The sequence below is a fragment of the Syngnathus scovelli genome, chromosome 11 (genome assembly GCF_024217435.2).
Source record: "Syngnathus scovelli strain Florida chromosome 11, RoL_Ssco_1.2, whole genome shotgun sequence".
In the NCBI taxonomy this organism is placed as follows: domain Eukaryota; kingdom Metazoa; phylum Chordata; class Actinopteri; order Syngnathiformes; family Syngnathidae; genus Syngnathus; species Syngnathus scovelli.
Genome location: NC_090857.1, coordinates 556,351 through 578,478, shown reverse-complemented (window position 1 = coordinate 578,478; position 22,128 = coordinate 556,351). Strand labels below are relative to the sequence as shown.

Genomic DNA, 22,128 nt, shown 5'->3' with positions numbered 1-22,128 from the left:
ATCAGGGCCTACATAAGGAAGCATGTCATCCGAATGAAAGGGTGGAAATCCATTCCCTGTGTATTTCATAAGTTGCAGCAGAGGCAAGTTCCAACATACTGAAACTTGAAGACTCATTTTGAGCAGATCTGAAAAGTATTATTTCCTTTTCATGTCCAAAGGGGATTCGATGATTCCTGGTGGGTGGATGAGGTTTCGTACTCTATGCATGTTGGCCAGACTGCACGCTTGCAGAACGTCCGCTGGGAAATGGCCATCTGCAACCAAGATGGATCTGAAGAATGACTCGAGTATACTTGTATTGTTCTCACTTAAAAGTAGCTGAAAGACATGTTTTTTGTTGATCTAGTCTTCTTTGATTGCATCTGAAACCTCCTTTCCTTTTTTCATTGTTTGGAATGTTGGAAAAAAGCTTCAGATTCCAAGTCTTGAGGAAGATCATTTCTGGAACATCTGAGTATTTGCATAATTGTCATACTTGGAAAGTATCACTTACTCCCCCCCTTCTTTTGAACATACCTAATCGCATTTTTTAGTTACAATGTAATATAGTCCACAAAGTGGAATGCATGTGATGCAACATGCATGGCGCGCGCCGCCTAGTCATGCCCAGGTGAGTGTCTCAAGGCAATCTTTGCTTTGGCTGTCAAACAAATGACAAGCGATGAGGTCAGGTATTTCCACTAAGAGTTCTCACACACACACACATTGACTTTGAAAGGGAGGGAGCCTGCTGATGCCAATCCAAGTTTCTCCTCCACCTCAGCCACGGAACAAACTGACAGCAAGTGTTCTATTTTGGATTTGTGTGTCATTGCTACAGTTGAATCCATGAAAGTTCAAAAGACACATTTCAAAAAAGTCGTCCCCAGTGCCAGGCAATAGATACGTTTGTATAGTTTGTCACTACTGGTAGCACGCAGTTGTGAACTAGTATACTTGTGTGTGTATCTTACTGTAATAGAAAGTCAATAGTGAGAAAAACAGAGTCAAGTCATTCTACTACCAGTCGTCCTGTTACGTACGCATGTGCAGAAAACAATTCAGCGCACAACTAGGACATGAACTGAATGCTCAGGGGGCTTGCTCTAAACTCCCCCGATAAAGCCCAAATCAATCCATAAGACTGAATCCAACAGCCCCCGTCCCGTCCCGTCCCGTCCCGTCCCGTGCGGCACCTTAGTGGAAAGAGAGAATTTGCATTGGAGGGTGGAGTCAGGCTTGAATGGGACTTTGTTTTCCCTCGTAGGGAGCAGATCTGGATTCGCTAGACTGGGAAAGAGCTAAAGAGAAAGAGTGTGTGAAATAGTACAAGTGAATGTGCCATCATGGAGCGCACAGCTTTAGCTTGGAAGCACGTCCAGCCTTGGCCGAGAGCAGCGCGGAGGAGCGAGTGGCTCCGGAGCGCCTTGGCCCACCATCACTGCCCCGATCCCGGCGTGGAGAACGAGATCGTCGTTCTGGCCACCGGAATAGACCAGTACTTGCAAGAGGTCTTCCACCATCTTGCCTATCCCAACCGGGACGACTGCGTGTCGGCGGAGGACTTCAGCACCCTCTGCGCCGTGCTCGGTGTCACCGGAGCCCAGAAGAGCATTCAAGGAACCGGGGGCGACGAAGACGAGGAAGACTTCATAGACGTATGCGCCGGGCTGCCTTGTCAGATGACTTTTAAGGACTTTCATTCGCGTCTGTGCGGCTTCTTTCGCGTGCGCTCTGCGCCAAGAGGCTCGTCCTCAGGGCCCGGGGAATGTGCGTGGCGACTGCCCGTTACCGAGGAGACGGAGCTGGTGGAGAGACACATCAGGCTTCGGTGGCCTCGTGTGAGAAGGAGAAAATTGGTCACTTTTGATCTAACAAGGAATCACAACAGATCCGCAGCTGGCCGAAGTGCTGACGAGACGTCTTCGGGTACGCGGCATGTTGACCCACCCCCTCTTTGTTCATTTGTACATTTGACATTCTGTTGATTCGACCAAGCCACAAAGGGCATCTATTTCAGGGCCGTAGATCTGAGGGCATGTCGAGGGACCGGTGACCCCCCCACCCTGCACACACATAGACCTACAGTTTTTTGGATAGGTCAAATACCTAGTATCTAATGTAATGGTATTCTCTCGATGATAATAATCTGTCATTTCATACAATATTGCTCCCGCAACGGATCGCTACGAAACTTAGTGTTGACGACAAATTGCATGGAAAAGCCCCAAGAGCACGCTTCTTCGTGTTCTTAGTGAAGCAGAGTCCTGAATGGACGTAGCAAGGTTAGGTTTGAAAGTGGCGGCGGCCGGATATGAAGGTCACTTTCAGCAAGAGCCTATGCTCATCAGTTCCCTTGCTCTCTTTTCTCTTCCTTCATTTCCACAGACGAGTTAGCAGCGCTGAGGGAGTTGGTGGAGGACCTCCGATCGGCGCTGCAAGGTAGCGACGCTCGCTGCTTGGCCCTGGAAGTGGCTCTGAGACGAGAGAGGGGACGCTCACAGTCGGCGGCTCCCGTCAGCGTTTCGGCGCGCGCAACTTCCATTTCCCTCATCCAAGGCAAATTGGTCCCCACACGGCGGATTAAAGGACAGCTCAATGTTGCTGGAGGAAATGCTGGGAGGAGGTTTGGCAGAAAATGGGACATGAGGGACCCGCTTTTAAGAGAGTTGCAGCTGATCCGCTCCTCACGTGACGGACAGCTGGAGGAGGCCATCAAGTTCAACCAACGTCTAGAGGAGGAGCTGCGATGGGCATACCAGGAAGTGAGCAAGCTTCAAGGGGTGGAGTCTGCGCTCAGGAGGGAGAACATCCACATTAGGTTGGCTTTGGCTTCAATCGAATGCTCAGCTGATTGATTCAAATGCCATGGTGTTGGTGACCTCCACCAGGCGGCGAGCGGAGGAAGCCAGGGAGGCTTTGAGCTTGGGCCTGGAGCGGGTGCGAAGGATTCAGGAACAAGCCCAATCGGTGCCACAACTCCAGTCCAAGATCAGCCAGCTGGAGAATGAACTGCAGCAGTACAGGTACGTTGAGTACGTCGATACGGCATCTTGGTTGTCACGCAAGCGCGAGGCTCCTTGAGCGTGCTGCCGACCGAAGGCGTTTGGTTTGACGCGATTGACACAATTTGGTGGCGAAACCTAGACTAAATATTGGAGCAGCTCAGAGCGGGTCGAAGTTGTGACACATTTGGGTGGATTCGATGCAGGTGCAGGCCAAGCTACTGCCAGCTTTGTGGGCGTGGGGGTAGATGTCATCACATTCCATTCATAAATAGGACCACAGTTGACATCGTCAAAGTGACCAGCGGCCAACTTTCAGCGTGACCCCAAATATCACGGTGTGTGAGAAAAAAGTATTTTTCTCTTTTTTCCTTCAGAGCCGGCTGCAGTTGTCTTCCAAAAGGAGAAGAATTAGGCAGTAAGACAGGTGAGGGACTGATGAATAAGAAATAGTAGGTCTGACTTTTGTCATCAAACAAGATGTAAAAGCCACTTTGACCGAGATTCCTTCACAAATTTGGACTTGCCGTGTTTTGTGTCCAAATCTGAGACGTGTTTCATCGTGCTGTACATCTCAAGCAAGCAGTTGGTGTGTTTGCAGATGCCGAGTGTCTGCAGAGAGCGGTCGAGGGAAGAGCTGCCTCTGATGAAGAGGAGGCAGCTGACGAAGGACAACGCTGCCTTTCTGAGGTGAAGAAGCACATCAGGCCATGGCACGGATGGCCCAAAGGGTTAGCTCATTCTTAGCGTCCAAAGCAAACATTCTCATCATTGCTGTGGTTCCAAAAACGTTCCTCTTCTGCCAGGTTTTCATCCAGTCACGTGGTCTTGTTGAAGGGCCACCTGCACGACAGCACTGATTCTAAAGGCAACGTCAGATGCTGCACCTGGAAGGGACAAAAGCAAGCGGCAAGCAGCCAAGGCTCTGAGGACAACGTGGGTGAAGTCGACGAGAAAAACAGCCTCGCTATGGCCATTCCACAAGCTGTTATTGTGGAAACCTTTCAAGGAAGAAAAAGTTATCTGCATATTCTTCATCCCAGCCAAATAATGGCATATCTTTTTGATATCCTTTTTAGAGGCCGGATCAAAAGGAGGAAAGGGCAGAGAGAAGGGAGAATGTGTCTTTGACGGAAGGAAAGTTCAGAGATGCCCTTATGCTACTTCTGGAGTTACGCAATAAGGTCAATCTCACCGCCACGCCTCCATTTGGTATTATGAGTACGAAACTTAATCATATGAACGTATTTCTTGTCTGTGTAGAATTTATCCCGCCGGGAGCTGGGAAGCATCATGATGGATACTCTAGATACTCTGTGCACTCATGGAGATGGTACACAATATTCTGTCAATATTCTTTTGTTTCTTTTTTGTTATTTTGCTTTTTTCTCTGTCTAGGTCCATCCCAGGTATTGCAGGTCGCTGATGCCCTCTATGTGCAGTTATCCTCCACTGAGCATATTAGGGAAGAAGGCGAGGCCAAAGGAAGCGAGAGGGAGGGAAGGCAAATTGTCAGGGCATCAAACAAGCAGTAGCAGCAGCAGCAGCAGCAGAAGCAGCAGCAGAAGCAGCAGCAGCAGCAGCAGCAGCAGCAGCAGCAGCAGAAGCAGCAGCAGCAGCAGCAGCAGCAGCAGCAGCAGCAGCAGCAGCAGCAGCAGCACCCCGCTGGTCATCTCCTGCTAATTAAGATGAACTTGTTTTTTCCTCTTCTGCTTTTGCAGAAACGTAAATGTGATCAAATCTATATACAATGTTGAGTTTTCTTCCTATCGGCATTTTCTCGAGTTAGAAAGGGGCATTTGCGCCGTCGTGGAAGTGAGCACAGCCAACTTGAGTCCCAACCAACGGAGGCGGCTCCTCTCACTTTCGACTGTACACAAAGTACTTTCCTCAGTACTGCATAAAAGTTGCGGCACTTGGAGACAACACCCCCAACCAAGGTTTTAAATCGTTTTGCTACGTTGGTTTGAAGCTCATTCCGTATCAATGGTGTTAATGTACACAAGTGAATTGTGTGTGTCCATTTTCTAGCAGTATGTAACGCGTAAGAACAGCGGATGAGTCAATGACAGAAAAGTGTTTTTGAACGCTGCTATATTTGTGATGCATTCCCAACATAAAATCACTGTGACTAATAAATGTTCAACTTAATCCAAAACACAGGTTGTGGTTCGGTTGTAAAAGGTAGCTTGTCCGTGATGAAATCGATAAGAAAAGACCAGACAGTTGACACAGTCGACTGGTATGAAACAATACAGTCGTTTATTCCCAGCAAGTCAGGAAAGAACCCACAGGAAACCCACAAGCTTTAGCCCTGGTGTGAATATACATGCCACCCCTAAATCTCATATTATTATTATTATTTTACAATTCAGCCTCGTATGCAGCAAAGATGTGGATAGCAATAGCCCGGGAGCCCATCTGGTTCCTTGTGAGTTCAACAGGGTTGCAGCGCTGAGGTTAAAAAGGCAGTACGTGGGTTTTGGTTGGCTCTTTGACATTGCACAACATGCAGCACTGCACTTTTTGAGGCTTCCTGGTGTTTGACAGACAAAATCGTTCTTTTGTCCTTCCCAGGCCCTTGACAAAATGCATCACCAAACTGCTGAGGTGTTTGTGCGTGGCATGTAAGCAATGCTCCCAGTCCTCCACTACAGCTAAGTTACCGTATTACATTACAATGCATGTCACAATCAAGGAATTGTAAATCATTGACTAATTTAACGCGCTAAGCTTTTCATTGGTTACTCTTAGTTGAGCTTGGCTCTCATAGAAGTTAAGGCCATTTTGGGTCATTATTAGGCACTATGCAAACATTTCACCACGACTGTGGCAAGCAGCCAAACAAACAACTAATGGCCATTTGCAAGAAAAGAAAAAAGAAAAAAAGGAAAATACAAACTGGAAAAAGAAGGAAAAAACGGTGACACCGGGGTGACAAGGTAACAGAGGCACAATGACAGGACAAAATAAACAATCTTATATATATAGAATAAATATAGTATGTACAAATTGCTTTGTGTGCTTCTAATAATAAATAGACAAAACCATTATCTGCCCTCTTATAGAAGTATTCACAACTCTCCATTAACATAGGCTAGAAGAATAGGCTGGCCACCTGGTCAGTAAGAAGCGTTAGCAAAAAAAAAAGAAAAAAGAAAAAGGAGAACTGAACAGATGTATGGATAAACAAAATGCAGTTAAACCCTACAAATAATGTTCCTCAAGGTAATTTTGAACGGGGCGGGGATCTCTAGCGCTCTCTAGTGTCAAATTAGCGAATTACAGTACTTTGTGTTGTGGCCCGGCTTTTGAGAAATTGCATCTTTCTTCAAAATCTCATTTGTGACAGAAATCACCAAGGAGAGTTCAAATGATTCTGTTAAAAGAAAAAAAAACAAAACATACACTTTCTCCCCAAACAAAAGATTGACAGTGTATATTTTCACATTCATAGGATGTGCACTGCACATGGATTCTTCTGGCCCCTTTGAGATAAGACAGAAGTCTGAGAAGTGGCAAATCATTCAAGCATCTCATGTGAGTTTCAGACAAGACGTCTGGACTTTTTGCAATTGGTCAAAATGCCACTTTACTTTCTCATCATAAACTGCATTTCATTCTTCATATTCAGTATCACAAAAACATCGAGATGAAAATTGGGGCAGTTAGGAGTTTGTCGCTCAATTTGATTCATTTTGGGCCTCCGAATTTCCCACTCAGGATGCTCTCTCCAGTTTTGTGGCTGAACATTATTCTTCAAACTGAATACTACTTACTATACACTTGACTGACATCCATTAAATGCTTTGCTGGTCTTGCAAAACCTCCTGACTTTATGTACCACAACATATGTCAAGAACTCGACCTAACAACATGGATATATTGGAGCTGAAATCAAATACGAGACGTGAACTTCCTGGAAGCAGCCGTTTCAAATTGGCTCTATGAGGACTGATGGTAGGTCTTTGGTGCTGTTTCAGCTAACGGACCAGGCCCCAGTAACGATGAAGGCTGGCCTTATCAATGAAGCGGGGATCCAAAATACAAAGAGTAATAAAACAAAATTGCCATCATGCATGAATTCTTACAAGCACAGCCATGGTAATGAATGTGTGAGGGAGGACATGAAGGTTTAGTGAGCTGAGCTGAGCTGAACTGGACAGGTTTCTCAAGTGTCTTGTCTACGACTGAAAGTGTGACAAGTGGCCTGCTTTAGGGCACAATTGGCAAATTGTTTTGCTGTTTCTCTTCACAGTACCTGGCTTGTCTTTATGTCAAATACTAATGGAAAGAGAATTAGGTATGAGCCGCCTTGTTTTGAGAACAGCCAATGAACAAACATTGTGATCCTACGGACTGACGGTCCACTTTTTACAAAACGGAATTAAACCGCGATTTATTTTGCTGTGGAAAGAAATACGAATGACAGTTACATGGCTAATGCCGTCTCAATCTGCTATCATAAAATGAAGCTAAAACAGAACAAAGTATAGTAGCTTAAGCAGCCAGCCATATGCACTCTGCTAAAGCACTACGATACGTACAATTGCATTTCAATGATTTCACAGAATTTCAAGACAAAGCACTTGGTGATTAAGGAATATTGGCTTGTTAGGGTTTTTTATTTATATACGTTTTGCTCTTTTTTCTTTTGCAGATGATCATGTAAAAGTGATTTCTTGGCACGATCCCCCATTGAAAATAATGAGGGAAAGCCTTTCAAAATAGAATGGATATCAATTTACATCAAGCTGATTTTTTTTCCCCCCATAATAACAATAATAATCATCATTTACAATCATACAGTAATATCAAGAGTCAGGTGACTGACTCTCTTATCAGTCTGTGGGGCTGAAAGAGACAAAAAGAGTTTCCAATGTGTCCGCAGTGCACACAGTCATTGTAAACCGGAGCACTATAGCATGTATTTTTAATCAGAAGCCTCCCTCCAAGGGATTAGCCCTTTCATAGGAAACATCCAGTTTTCCATCATTAGTGTTGATGTGTGCAAGGAAGGAAGGAAGGAAGGAAGGAAGGAAGGAAGGAAGGAAGGGAACCCACTCAGTTTCCCAAATCGGAGTCTCGGTCACCAATGAAAAAGCGCATGTGGAAGCAGAGGGCGAGGAAGCCGGTTCCCAGCAGGTCACCCAGAGCCGTCAGGTAGGGAATAGAGAAGTTGTCGGGGTCCATCCCTCTGCCCCACATCCAGTGGACCATCCAGTCCGCTAGATAGAGCAGGATCATCACCTGCCACAAAACAAACACGAGTCAACACGCAAAGACTTAGCCCTTCCGGACCGTGACGTATGCGCGCGTTCCAATTTCTTTGTGGAACATCACGAAATGCACAGACAGCATCTTGTACCGCACACACGCCTAGCCTTCTTGATTGGATTCATTGCGTGAATGTAGTAGCAACTTTCCACCACTAGAAGTTACTAATAGACTGTAAAAGGGTCACGAGGAGCTCGCCTCACTCCGTTATAATGCGTTACATATGCATCTGCTCTCCACCTTTTTTTTAATGTCAACTTATCTGACTGATTCGACTTATTTACAGCATAAAATAAAGATCAGCATAGGGCTGACAAGAAAATTCATAGCACACTACGGGCTTCTTCCAGGCAGTCCTTATGGATTTGGCCACAGCCAACACGAGCGTCATCCAGGCAGTCCTTATGGATTTTGGCGCATCCAAGTGAATCCTGCCTAAATGAATCAATAATTCTTGAGTAACGTGTTTTTTTTAGTTTTTTTTTTTACCTGCAGCAGTGCAGCGCCCATGTAGAAGGTGATAAAGACGGGGGTTAGTGTGGTGTGTCCCCCCCGCAGTGAGTTGATGGTGTAGAGGAAAACCAGGTGACCCGGGGCAACCAGGAGGAAGAGCACACGTGCTGAACGGGAGTTCACAGCTAGGGAGCAACGAGTGAGCCAGTTAGATTCACTTACTAGCATTCACTCTGTGTTTGAAGAAACACATTCTTTGCACTTTAAATCATTTGGTGTTTGAGTTTATTCACGCAATATCCAAGACATACAACATGATACAACAAACAGTATTCCACAACGATCGATTCATCAACTGAGAACCTACTAGAGGTGAAGAAAGTGGAGCAGGGTGTGGGGCACTTCCTGTTCCGGGGAGTAGGGTTGGGATCCCCCATGGGGATACCATTCATGTGCAGGTAGGTGGAGATTCGACTGGCCTGAACAGCAACCAGATTACCTCCCACACCTGACAAACACAAATGAAGATTGTAAAGGCTGATTGAAGGGAAAGGGGTAGTGGAAGTGGAGACCAGGTCACGCAACAGACAGGTAGCATGTCAGTAGTGCAACAGAAGAAGACTGACACAGAGGGCGAGGTGTGCTGGTTTATAAAGGGCGGCTAACGAGCTGAGAGCAGCCACAGGTGCGGCCATTAAGGGAGTCGCTTTGATTGGCCAAGCCTGAAATTGGCCACTCCCACAGCGACGCAGCCCTCCCTCCCTCTCTCTCTCTCTCTCTCCTGACCTTTTGCTCATTTGGAAAGAGGTCATAGTCACTACATTGCTTTCTCGGATCATTTCTGAAGACCTAAAATACAACAAGCATAGAGTCCTCACCGTTGATGACTGGAGTGAAGACAGCCATGCCAGCAAAATTTGGGTTGGTAACGGTCTTGTCAAGAATAAGACCACCGACACTAAAACACAGAAAGTTGATACGATTAACCATCATGGGTTTCGGAAGTAGAACGAACATAGCAACGATGAAATAATCCGAGCGAAAACAAGCGAAAGCCTAATGAGCTGCGTAATAGTGTGCAAAGTATTTCTGATTATTTGACATGTATGTATTTACGTAGCAGGCGAGCTAGCACAAAGTAAAGCAGAGAAGGAAATACTACCTGCTAATGGCCATAGCGATGATGACTGGCTCCCATCCGGAGTAGAGGACTTCCCTAGTAGATGGGATCTTCCTGGCTATCAGCACCCATATGGGACACAAGGCCACAAACACGGCACACACCAGAGGATTGGCGTAGTTGTTGTAGTCTGCATCAGAGGAGCGCATTCTGTCATTTAGTACATCCATTACATTTTGTTTGCGCCTACAATTCCAAGGAAATGGGAACTGGGACAGCAGTGTCGTAATACTTTGAAACCGGGATGTGTCAAGTTTGATTTATGCAAGTCAGACCGTGTGTAAACACAATAGGTATGAGGTGACACCTCACAATGTTTTTCATTGTTCCAAGAGGTGTGCTGTGTTTGTCCTGTCTGTCTGTCGGTCTGTCTGTCTGTCCGCTGACAGCAGATGATGGAAGAGGAGATAACGTCACAAGACCGGCCGGGTGTGGCGACAATGAAGGCAAATAGTTGACACATCTTTTGTCCTGTTCTTTCACGCATCGTTCAACATTTGAAACATAGCTGTACGATTCAGCTCAGCGCAGTATTGTTTGCAAATAAAAACCTCATCTGGCTTGCCCTTCGCAAACACGTGACGTGACGGTGTTACATCGTGTCGTGCCGTTTAATGCAGCAAAATGGAGTCATGTGACACGCGGCGGAAGAGAACAATTGAAGACGTCCACCATTACATGTTCTATTGTCGTGGCTTTTATAAAAAAGGCTTTTGTTTGATGTGACCGTTATCTGTCAACCCAAAAAATCAAGCCTTCTTCAGTACTCCCAAAGCATTGAATTTTACAAGCAGCCTTTTTCTGCAACGGTGGCGACCTCAAGCAAATTTATTGGGCGCATTGTCGAAGAAATTGGCTCCAAGTCAGCCCTAACATCATTCAGAGGTTCGAAAAGTGCATCGCTGAACTGACTCCCAGGCTCGGCGACACCCAAACTCAAAGCGGCTGTCTGGTTTCCACACCGACGGATCTGAGGTAGACCACCCACCTCCTTGCAGGCATGACACAAACCCAATCGCGGAGTAGTCCTCTGATTGGTTTACCCCCTTGCTCTACGTATTTACATTTGGTCCACACAAAAGGCGCACCTTATCAAAAGGTGCACCTTTGGTTTTTGAGAAAACGAAAGGCTCTTATGGTGCGGACAAAACGGTCAATACATTTGACTCGACTTGATGAGTAATTGGCAACGTTTCCAAAATGTTTGCTCCCCGTCCCCGCTACCTGCCTTTGTACCTTGTTTGTTCCTGCCTTTGGCTGCTTCAGGCATGACAATTAACATTGCTTGTGCTTAATTTATTCATTCATTCATCTTCCAAACGGTTTTCCCGCGGGCCTATCTTAGGGCTGTGGGTAGGTTACACCCCAAATTGGTCACCAGCCAACCAACCAACCGCAGGGGCAACATTTTGTATAAACGTCTCCCATAATTCAGAAAATACAGACAAATGTGTGGGGCTGTTTAAAGTGTCAACAAAGACAGCAGTTAGCAATAACAACCAAAATGTCTAATGACGTTCAAATGTCTTATTTTTCTGTCATTGGGGAAAGAGGAGCTCCTCTTCCCCTGTGTAGTTCTATGCAAACAAAAACATACGCAACATATTCCTTTTTGGTCTGAACCTAGCATAAAATGGAAGTCAACCCTAAAACTCGCTTTCCAATAGTATGCTGTCTTTAAAGTTTTGCTTTTGTTACCAAGTTCCTTGTACAGCCCCGTGGAGATGCCAGCCAGCAGGGACAGGGTGATCAGGTCTCCGAGGCTGGCAGCAATTGGCGTGGCCACATTATCTGGGTTGATGCCGACCTTTCTGGATGCAATGATCACGCCGATCATGATGAGTCCTGTGGGCCAAAGCACGGAGACAGTCACTTTTGCTTATTGCCGTGACATCGACGTTCCCCTCGCTCAAAAAGAATGGAGACAAAGGAACAACATTTCGGACGTATCGCCACGTTCACGGCGCCAACTGCAAATTTGAAGATAATATCTGTATTTGTGAAAGAACACTCATTTCTTTTAGTCCTTGAATAAATTAGCATAAACAATCAAAAGTCCTGGTTTGACAGGCTTTTGTCACACCCTCTTTCAGTTCCTATTTGATTTGGGGTGGGAGGGGCACAAGTCCTCTTTAGCAGAAGCCATGAAAATCATTTCACATGCCTAGTAGCAGAGAGGCAATAAAGGCCGTGGCGACACTGGAGGCACAAAGCAGCACTGCATGGCCCAGCCTTAAGTGGCCCTCTGGAATCCAACCAAAGATGACAGCAGCAATGGAGGCCAGGAACCCTACCACTGTGGCCTGGACCTGAACACATGCACACAATCGGCAAAAGATTTGGACATACGTACAAGAGATATTGGATTTTAAATTGGCTGACACCCAACAATGGGCTCTTTGTTAAAGCAAGCCCTTATGTATCATAGCTGCACGGCGGGTTGATATTTGTAACAACCCAATCGGCATCAAAACCGACTATTCAATGAACGCGGGCAAAAACAAACAGGAGTCGTTAGCTATCTGTGGCCATGGCAACTTCCGGGAAGAAGCATGCGAGTTAACCATCACATTCTATACCTGGATGAGAGCCAGGTTCCCCATGATCATGTTCCACATGTCCTTGTTCGTGTCCATCAGACCAATATTTGCCTGAAAGACAAAACAAAACAAAACACAGCCAGTTAGTTCTCACTTGCACACGTGAATCTGCTTGTGCCCGGCGTTGCCTCTTGGCCCCATCAGAACAATAAGAGATCAGTTTTCCAGACAAAGATGCTCTGATCTGGGATCCCCACCCAGGCCCAATCCACTTAGCTCATCTCCTCTCTTGCACACGGAAATGGGATCAATGGCTGGTCGGTGGTCACAGTGGTCCACTGTGCAAGAGCCACACTCAGCCGTGACTTTTTATGGCAAGTGGATTTAGTGGCTCACCCCGCTTTTAAAAGTTTGCCCCTATCCTTCACCTCCATCCGTCTGTCTGTCTGTCTGTCCCTATGACACGACTGCTCTGACCTTTTGCTCGTTGTGTCATCGAGCAAACAGAAAGGCATCGCTTCCTCCTGCTCACATTTGATGAAGTCAAACGACAAAGGAGTTGATGGTTTCTGCAGTTTGAGAGCAACTCCAAAGGCCCCACCCACCCACACAGAAATGGAGCTGGTCCATTTTCATGATTTCAAGGTTCTAAGGAATGTGTGTCCACACAGAAACGAAAAGTCTGCATTTCAAAAGAGGCAAGGCAATGCCATAATAAATCACTGAAAGGAGAAGCCCAAGTGATGGAAATATCTCCTCAGAAGAATGGCAACCACCAAGAAAGGAGCATAAAGCTATTTGAAAGTCAAACCAACCTGTAAAAACTTGCATGTTTTTGGTCTGTGGGAGAAAGAGCGAACCCATGCAGGCACATTGAGAACATGTAAACTCCACTCTGAAAGGCCCCAGCGGGCAGGTTTGAACCCAAAAGCTTCCTGCTGTGAGCGGACAGTACTAACCATCGCGCTACGCCAATAGACAGCAGGAGAAAAATGTGGATCGGTTAACTGGCTTTAATACAAGCGGCAGTGCAGCAGTGTTACGTCAAAGACAATCGCAATGCATGGCCGTGCAACTAAAAGTGGACTGCATGTCTGTTGAGCACACCGACCATGTGCATAGAGCCCTCCCTCCCTCCCTCCCTCCCTCCCGCTGTAACATTCACAGAGTTGCTCAAAGAGGGCAAACGGCCAGGGATGTAGGTAGATAAGAAAGCTTAGGTGGAACAGATAAGAACATATGAGGCAAATATCGGCAAATACAGAGCACTGGGGACTTTCAATGAACTCCAAATACAAAGAGACAGACAGAACATTTCTTTTTGTAGCCTTTTCCCACTCATACAGTGAACTAATGCAAAAATGCAAAGCCATTTGCAGACCTCAACTGTGGGAGGTTGAGTGAGAAAGAAGGTGAAGCAAAAGCTTCATGGAAACCTTTAAAAAGGTGCAATATAGTCTCTATCGAATAACAAGTACAAGAAAACTCCAAAAGCTGCCTCCAGGATGTTTTTAAACCATATCAAGGAAAGTTACAGTCGTTCTAATCTCTTAATCAGCAGTGACGTGGAAAGAAACCACTGGAGCCAACCAATAAAAAGCTGACACTAATGTATCGAGACAAGCTCCGAATTCTAGCCCAATTTGTGAGGCTTGAACAGGTTTGAAGAGCAGATCTTGGATTTCACGCACCTGATCTCATGTAGTTCATGTCTGGATTGTTTTTGTTTTGCTGATTCAACAGCAGCTGTAAATGTGAATGCAGGAGATTCATGTTTTGCCCATTGTTAACAATTTGCTGCTTTGAGCAAATGTTGTCTCAATAGCTTAACAACAGCTTCTACGTAGACGTCACATTGAGGATTTCATTGAAACCTCAATTGGTTACAATGTCTACTTACTCACTTGAGCCATGTTAGTTGCACCCAGAGGTAGGTAATCGGCATTGTCACTTGTTTCCCACACATGAGTGGAAAGAATGTGAGGATTGCTCTGCTTCGCTGCCATTCTGCTCTAATTCTCTTCAAGGAGGTGGTGGTGTGCAATAGTGAAAGGTCGCTGACCTCTCAGCATGTCAAACGGACAATCATGTTTCAGTGTTGCAAGCTCAAAACCCTCTCCTTGGTCATGAGATCCACTGATGAACACACTTCTCACTTGACTTTTTGGGCTCTACAAAAAGCTTGAATGTTATGTTAAAATAGAAAGAAAAAACGGTAAGTCTTTGCATCCTTGTAAGAAACTACTGTCTCTGTTGCTGCATATTCTGATCAGGGTGCATGTGTACAATAGGGCTAGGAGTTCATGGAATGTATTTGAGTCAATATTCGAGAGGTGCTCAGAGGGAAGCCAAACTGACCAATCAGGTTGTAACGTCAGTTAGCTGTCACATTTGAGATAAAAGAAACAACAACAACAAGCCATATGAACGGTAGAACAGGTTGAATTGAAACAGACAAGCAAGAGGAATGTTGCTATCAGCTGCCCTGAAACTACTTTGTCAATATGACCTGTGTGACCTCAGCCATTTACAATTTGCCTAAATGATTGCTTGCCAGAATTAGGCAACTCTTGGGAAACAATAGAATGAAAGAAATATGGGAAATAAAGCCAAACGTTACTTACTGCTGTGGAAAGTCTGGAGGCTAGCGTCATCTCCAGGTTGCCTTTTAGCCCCAGTAGTGCAGGAACCAGGATGAACACCTCGGAGACCTCCGTAAACACGGTCCAGTGCTGAAATGATCACAATGACATCAGATGTGCAAGCCACCCAGGCACATCTATTTGACAAAAAAATGGTTTTCCTCCGCGTGTCTCTTGACTTGACACCGGTGAGGCCCTTGAGGCCGTGCTTTTAGACCCCTTCATGTCAAACCTCGAACGACAAGGTAAAGTGAAGCTTCGTACCAACCATTTGTCATCTTTGAAATGCTTTTTACCTCCTATTTTCTTTGTAGTACTATCTACCTATACACCACGCACACATATTACATGCAGTGTATATATTCTGTACATATGTACATAGCAGACGGACGGATGGACGGATAGATAGTACGTAGATAGGTACGTAGATAGATCCGTCGATACATGGGTAGATAGATACATACCGAGATAGATACCTAGATGGATAGATACCTAGATAGATACGTCGATACGTGGATAGCGACGTAGATTACGTCGATAGATACTTTTAGGTGTGCCAGTGAAAGACTAGCAGTTCCACGACTCATGACTCTGCTTTTGCTGGCTCCATCCAGCTAAGACTTGGCTCCCACCTCTGTGAGCACTCCTCTTTCACAGCCACATGCTTTTAGGCCGACTCCATCTCACTCTACTTGTGTCTCACAAGCTGGCTCTCCCGTGGTGATATATGTTGTTGTCTCCATCCAAAACGGGCTCTTTGCCAAAGAAGCTCTTTCTCTCTCTCTCTCTCTCTCTCTCTCTCTCTCTCTCTCTCTCTCTCTCTCTCTCTCTCTCTCTCTCTCTCTCTCTCTCTCTCTCTCTCTCTCTCTCTCTCTCCCCCTCAGTTCTAGGAACTTGACAGGACAACCCCAGTATCACTGTGTCCGGACCTATAGGAGTCCTGGAATGCCATCCTTTCAAGGGTCAAGTAGCCCGGTTAAGTAAGATGACTGAATTGCACTTGCGATCACTTGCTGTAGCAATTGGGCAGCTGAACCTCAAGGCACGCAATGTTGACGCAACTCGGCGCCGTCGTGGGCTCAGTTTCAGTTCGCTGCAGTTATGGAAGATACAGTTTAGATACGACCCCACTGAGGAGTTTTGTTCATTATACACGGCTTATACAAATGCACAAACTATAAAATGAAACATCTAGAGTTGCGACGATGAATCGATTCATAATAAAGGAAATCGTAGATTAATAATAGTAAATAGTAAGAGTCAATTGTCATCCTGTCAATAGCTAATATTCTCTAACCTCCATGAAAGCGGATTAATGATTCTATTTGTCAAAATACATTTGCATTTACTACCTTGGAAAACCAAAATCTGCAGGTTATGAACTAAAACGATAACTGAATTTCAAATTGTTTGTACAGAAAAAGTCAAACAAATTTTTGAAATAAAGAGATGAAATGGGAAACATGTTTTTTGGTACAATTCAATGATTAATGGAACCAACCACTGAACATGACTTGCGATTCATCCACGGCCAAATGACGACACGTATCATGAACGCTTCTAACCGTTGCCTCCCCGCTTCCATTTGCATCCATTTCTCCAATCCAACAGCTAACGTTGAGTCATTCACATGAAAGTAAACACGCGCCTCGTCGCCTTCGGGGCCCGAATGTCTTAACTAAATAATCCATACGGCAAATATGGATCTTTGATGACAACACACTAACTTTTGTCAGTCCTTAATCTCTCTTGCTCTATTTGTGGGCTGGCTAATCCCGTAAATAGGGGTAACGTAGGCCGTGAGCGGATGCAAAAACCACCCGCAGGGTTTGACTCCAAAAAGTGTCAACAACTGGCAGCGCCTGGAGAGCTCCGCTCCTACCAAGGCCTCTGTGTGACCAACAAAATCCTGGCCACATCCTCGCTCCAAACGCTGGCACCGTGATCATGCGCTTCTCACACGCACTTGCCACAGCTCCGACTCATTCACCGGTATGCTGCGAGATTCACCCGATACTACCAAAGCAACTCCATCCCTCCAAACATGGACGCTATCCCGAGGGATCCCGAGGCAGCTGAGAGACGTCCAGGGTCGTCCCCGGCCGGGGTCTCCTGCCGGCAACGTCATCGGATGCCCGAGCCACCACATTTATCTCCCGTCAGCGTGGAAGAGAAGCAACTCCACTCCGAGTCCCTCACGGATGAGCTTACTAAATATGATATGAAGGTCATCCGTTTGAGCAACATAAAGCCCAATCGAAGTCTTCTGCAATGACTATTGAGCGCGAAATATGCGCAAAACCCCGGAAATGCCGAATCTACTCCGGCGTCGTTCCCCAACGTCGCCAGAATGCTTTGCATTCGAGTTGCCACAGCTGAAGCAAAATGAAAGCTTCTAGTAAATGTTGAGGAGGCTTTCAAGATTTCCATTCCCACAACTGACACCACACGACCTTTAAAAGCCATATATAACCCTGTATAACCTCAGCCTTGAGATTCTCACCGTGGCAGTGAGAGACTGACACTTTTAGGCCATTCGACTGCCAAGTCACTGAGCGGAGCTACGCAGACATCTCCAGACCACTCCGGACAGTCTTTCTTTTCTGGGCCAGGCTCATGTGGGAATGATGCCAGAAACTCTGCATGTGTGTGAGTGAGTGCTGTAGGAAATCAAAGTGACTTACAGTAAAAGGTCACATTTCTCAAAGGCCTGCTGAAAGGCAAAGTCGGAATGTAGCAGGCAGGCAGGCAGGCAGGGAGAGAGAGAGAGAGAGAGAGAGCTAGTTAGAAAGGACATTGGGGATTAGCTGAGTTAGCAGTTAACAATGTTATGGAGGGAAGAGACTACAGAGACTAGTGCTCGTATGATGGCAGGCAGGCAGGCAGGCAAGCAGGCAGAGGGGAAAGAAGCAGCCCTTAAGCAATGGCGGCTGTTTTGGAAAACAGAGACACCACAGCAGCATGGGGCCTAACATGGGACAGCGTGAAAAATGCTCGACCTCCGAATTCCACAATTGTCGGGATACCCTACTTAAGCTTTTCACACATGTAGTATGTATTTTTCTTATCTGACTAGGTATAGAAATTCTGTCTTCTTAAGAGAACATGCACTATAATGATTCCATATGGGAATTCTTACAGCCTGACCTTTGGTAAAACGCAATTTCAAACTTCTGTGGTAACCCTGTTACAGAGATCTTTGACAATAAAGTAAACTTGAACTTGAACTTGAACTTGAACTTGAACTTACCACATGCTTTCTCTTCTACCGATGAACTAATTCCATGTTGTGTTTAATTGGCAAAAACATGTCGTGTTTGCTCTCTACTCTTCATCAAAGACACGTCTTTCTGCAAGATGCCTTGCGCACAACACAAATGAGTGTTCCTGACAATGGAAATATTCGGCCACGCGTTTACGTGACCAAATATTCGTGTCGTAAGCAACCCAGGGGAATTCATTCGTGTGGTTGATAAAAGCCAGAATATAAGCATATTTGACGGGGAACGAATCCGCTTTATAGAAGGCAGAATATAAGCATACCTTACGGCTGTTTGCTTGAGCAAGCGGAATATTGTCAATATTCTGGTTTTGAGACAGATATTGACTGCATGTCAACAAGAGTCATCGTTTCCATACTTAAGCATGGCCTGATCATCATCGCAAGGTCGCAGGCACTCACACGGCAAATCGCCTCGTTAACAGAAGCCATTCCTCCATTCACCAATTTGTTCAAATGCTTGAGCAACAATACTTGCGGTCTGCTTGCACAACCGGTTGTGCTTCGGGTTAACTCTGACCTATGACTATTTTGACGTTTGAGAGGAAGGAACCCACACTTACAAGACATGTCGAATCGAGTTGCGCGATCTACCGTACGACTTTGCCGGACCCTGTGACAGCTATTTCGCTGAAAATTCAAAAATGGCCATACGGCCGGCTACACCGCCACAACATTCGCTTTGCCACGAACACAGACTGGATGGTGAGCGTAAGGTGTCGTCACTCACCTGGACTATGTCGAGCACCATCCCCGCCGCCACTGTCCCAAACCCGGCCAGCAGGAAGGGGAAAACCACCTGCAGCCCAATGGAGAAGGAGGTTTCTTTGAGGGGCGCCGGCGGTTCGGGGCTCTGGTCGTTGCTGGTGTCATCGCTCTCATTCTGGCTGGCATTCTCCAAGAGAGCGTCCTCCTCACGCTGACCTTTGGCGTTAGCCCGACAGTCCATCACTACAATCTCCAGCCGTTCTCCATTCTCCGAGGTTTCGTTGGCCATTTGCGTGACCTCTTTCAGCTCAAACTCACTCCCACTTTCTGGGTTCCTTTCCTCGGTAGCCTGAGTGAAGATCACCGGGTGGACGGTGGAGTTGGAGTTGAGGAAGGCCGGCGGAAGGGGCCCCCCCTCCTTCTTCATCTCAACGGCCCCGGAGGACATTTTGTCGGGCAGTTTGTCTTGTTCTTTCGACCAAAGTACCATGCGGAAGCCTTTGGAAGACAATGGGCTTAGCGAGAAACTGTAGACTGCGTCTGCCTCAAGTCGCTGGACCGCCACCTGAGCTGCTTTTGATCCTGATGGCTCCAAGTAATTTAGCCCATTAAAAATGCGGTGTTATGGTTCTCCAAAGCCCAAATGGAAATTGCTCTGTTGGGGAAAATAAATTGGAGCAAAGCACATGCATCCGTTTGTCTGCACACCCTGTGTTCCTGACGGTGTTTTGGGAGCAGGACCAGTATGTTCTCCATTCAATGCAAGCAGCTCCCTGTGGGCTGGCAAGAAAAACAACAAAGCGTACCAGTTCAACGACTTGGCCGAGGGACTCGCCGCAATAACCTCCGTTGGTCAAGAGTGCCGGCTTTAAGTTAAATGCGAAAGGTCAGACGTCTGAAGTGCCGGCTGGTCTGATTGCAATCTAACCAAGGGGCTGGCAATGTCTCACCTTACACCACGTGGCTGCTGGAAAGGTCTTTTCACTGAAGATATTTAAAGGTCTGCAGCACCAAGATTGAATTACCAGCCACGGGAAGGGACTCCTCCAAACAGAGTGGACCCTAAGCTGAGAGAAGAAATACATCAATTGATTAGACGTTGAGCATGGAATTCAAACAGCTGCCAGTCCGAGACCGTGGCCGTTTGGAATAGCCAGAATGATCTGGACGCATGAGCCTTAATCGCAACATGTGCGTGTGTACGTGGAGACAAAGTGCAATTCCTTCAGACACATTAGACTGGAATATTGTCAACCGAGTGAAAAAAGAGAGTTCCCAAAACACCTGCTGAGAGGTGCGGAAGTCTCACTGAAAGCTACAAAAATCATTTTAGTTTAAGAGAAGCATTTTTTTTTTAAAGTTTTTTTATCCAGGCCTGTTTCACGAGTTTAATTATTAAACTAATTCTGTTGAACCACGATTCAAAAACAAAGAGTGATTTTCATATTTTTTGCGTTTATTATTAGTAGTGGTAGTAGTAATATTTCTTGAATCATTTTTTCTTCCTTAACAACTATTTCGTCCATGTATTAAAATATCAAAAAGACTTCTCAGTTAACAGGTCGATCCATAGACATAATATAGTAAATGAAGAAAGCCTTTGCCTAAGCATAACCAAACCATGGGACCATTAAAAGATGTCGTTCTTTGAATTAGGAAGGGTAGAGAGCGTGTGAATACTTTTGCCACCACTAAATGCAAATGTGGCAAGTTGCAGGTGCGCATTCCACCTGCCATTTTCGTATTGTGCTGGGTACTTAGCGACACATAAAGAAAAAACAACAAGTTTTGCTTCCAGTCTTGACATAACGCAGCTTTTCTCCGCGCGCGCGCGCGCACGCACGCACGCACGCGAGCGCGCAGGCATGTTGCGACATCGCGTTTATCCCTGCTGAAACCATCCTGTTTAGTAGTCACGACCAACACCAGGCGAACCCAACATGGCAAAGGCGTAAATTAGTGCTCCCTGCTCACCACTGAATAGAGCAAGCCTCCCTCTTCTATTCTTTGCCTCATTTCGTCAAGGCCAGGAGGCTTTCTGTTCCAAACCCGGCTTGCTTGCTTGCTTGCTTGGGAGAGAAAGTCAGTGCTACAATCTAAGCAAGCCTATTTAACTGCTTTACGCGGTGGCGTGCACAAACGTGGCGCCGCGGTTGGAATAAAACGCTGATAGCGAGAGGGTGGGCGATCACACTTTGAAGCCAGCCAGCCGGCCAGCCAGCCGGCCGGCCAGCCAGCGGGCCAGCCGGCCACTCATGACACATTCCGCAGCCAGAGTGAATGTTGCGCGACTGTCAACGGTTCAAACATAAGAGAAAAAGCGCACGTTGTTTTGCGGCTCACGTCACGTCACGTCTGCGAAGTGGTTACCTTTGCGTGTCCGTGGCCCGGACACGACCCGGGTTGGAGTCCAGCGAAGTGTCTGGCTGCATGAATATCCTTCCTTCCTTGCTTGCTTGCTTCCTTGCTTGCTTCCTTGCTTCCACGCTCCGGCTGCGCTGAGCTGAGCTGGGCTGAGCTGAGGCGCGTGCCGTTGTGCACCCCTTAAGTATGGTGTAGCCGGCGCGTACGGTTACATGGATGGTTAATAGTTAAACTCTGTCAACTTGGCTCGATCCCGACCTCTCGGCGTACCGCACCCGTCTGTCTGTCTGTCTGTCTGTCTGTCTGTCTGTCTGTCTGACTGTCCCTCAGTCCGTCCACTGGCCCCCGCTACCCGGCTGCTCGGATGCGCATCTGCAATACAGCCGTCCGATGCAGGGGGCCAGGAAGCCACAAGGCGAGCCCTCCCTCTGCACTTTTCGCTGACGGGACGGGCCTAGCAACCCTCCACTCTGCTCTGCTCTGTTCTGCTCCACTCCTCTCCACAATTGTCCACTCTGCTCTGCTCTACTTGTCTCCACAATTGTCCACTAAAGCACCCATGCAGCAGGCAGGCAGGCAGGCAGGCAGTCAGTCAGTCAGTCAGTCTCCACTGCTGCTATGCGAAAAGAAAGCTGCTTGGGCATTTATTGCACAGCGCTGCTAAAATCCTGCTTAAGGGCGTCTCAAGTGGGTCATT

The 22,128-nt window shown here is 46.5% G+C and overlaps 2 protein-coding genes across 4 annotated transcripts; one reads left to right on the top strand and one right to left on the bottom strand.

Moving 5' to 3' along the window:
- Positions 1-1,157: 1,157 nt before the first annotated feature.
- Positions 1,158-5,145, top strand: si:ch211-112f3.4 (EF-hand and coiled-coil domain-containing protein 1). 3 transcript variants are annotated; one of them, XM_049734593.2, is made up of 9 exons: positions 1,169-1,911; positions 2,371-2,803; positions 2,874-3,017; positions 3,365-3,414; positions 3,589-3,718; positions 3,794-3,923; positions 4,067-4,171; positions 4,251-4,320; positions 4,386-4,675. In XM_049734593.2, the coding sequence occupies exons 1-9, from the start codon at positions 1,329-1,331 to the stop codon at positions 4,520-4,522; spliced, it is 1,782 nt and encodes a 593-aa protein (XP_049590550.1). In that variant the 5' UTR covers positions 1,169-1,328; the 3' UTR covers positions 4,523-4,675. The 3 variants fall into 3 exon arrangements, with proteins under 3 accessions (XP_049590548.1, XP_049590549.1, XP_049590550.1); XM_049734591.2 differs by lacking the exon at positions 4,251-4,320 and having other exon boundaries at positions 1,158-1,911; positions 4,386-5,145; XM_049734592.2 differs by lacking the exon at positions 4,251-4,320 and having other exon boundaries at positions 1,167-1,911; positions 2,874-3,008; positions 4,386-5,145.
- Positions 5,146-5,227: 82 nt separating this feature from the next.
- slc41a1 (solute carrier family 41 member 1) lies at positions 5,228-21,932 on the bottom strand. Its single transcript, XM_049734598.2, has 12 exons — positions 21,438-21,932; positions 20,018-20,134; positions 19,090-19,847; positions 15,062-15,169; positions 12,477-12,548; positions 12,062-12,206; positions 11,596-11,742; positions 9,880-10,027; positions 9,596-9,675; positions 9,085-9,225; positions 8,754-8,902; positions 5,228-8,237 (listed from the first exon to the last, which is right to left on the bottom strand). Exons 3-12 carry the CDS (start codon positions 19,555-19,557, stop codon positions 8,052-8,054), a joined length of 1,644 nt encoding a protein of 547 aa, XP_049590555.1. The 5' UTR covers positions 19,558-19,847; positions 20,018-20,134; positions 21,438-21,932; the 3' UTR covers positions 5,228-8,051.
- Positions 21,933-22,128: the final 196 nt, after the last annotated feature.

Excerpts from the sequence above, each read along its gene's own strand:
- si:ch211-112f3.4 (XM_049734591.2), top strand. The coding sequence starts at position 1,329 with ATGGAGCGCACAGCTTTAGCTTGGAAGCACGTCCAGCCTTGGCCGAGA. Across the intron at positions 3,719-3,793 it reads TGGCACGGATGGCCCAAAGG|GTTTTCATCCAGTCACGTGG; the intron begins GTTAGCTCATTC and ends CTCTTCTGCCAG. Across the intron at positions 4,172-4,385 it reads TTCTGGAGTTACGCAATAAG|GTCCATCCCAGGTATTGCAG; the intron begins GTCAATCTCACC and ends TTCTCTGTCTAG.
- slc41a1 (XM_049734598.2), bottom strand. The coding sequence starts at position 19,557 with ATGGTACTTTGGTCGAAAGAACAAGACAAACTGCCCGACAAAATGTCC. Across the intron at positions 12,207-12,476 it reads GGAACCTGGCTCTCATCCAG|GTCCAGGCCACAGTGGTAGG; the intron begins GTATAGAATGTG and ends GCATGTGTTCAG. Across the intron at positions 9,226-9,595 it reads CTTCACTCCAGTCATCAACG|GTGTGGGAGGTAATCTGGTT; the intron begins GTGAGGACTCTA and ends TGTGTTTGTCAG.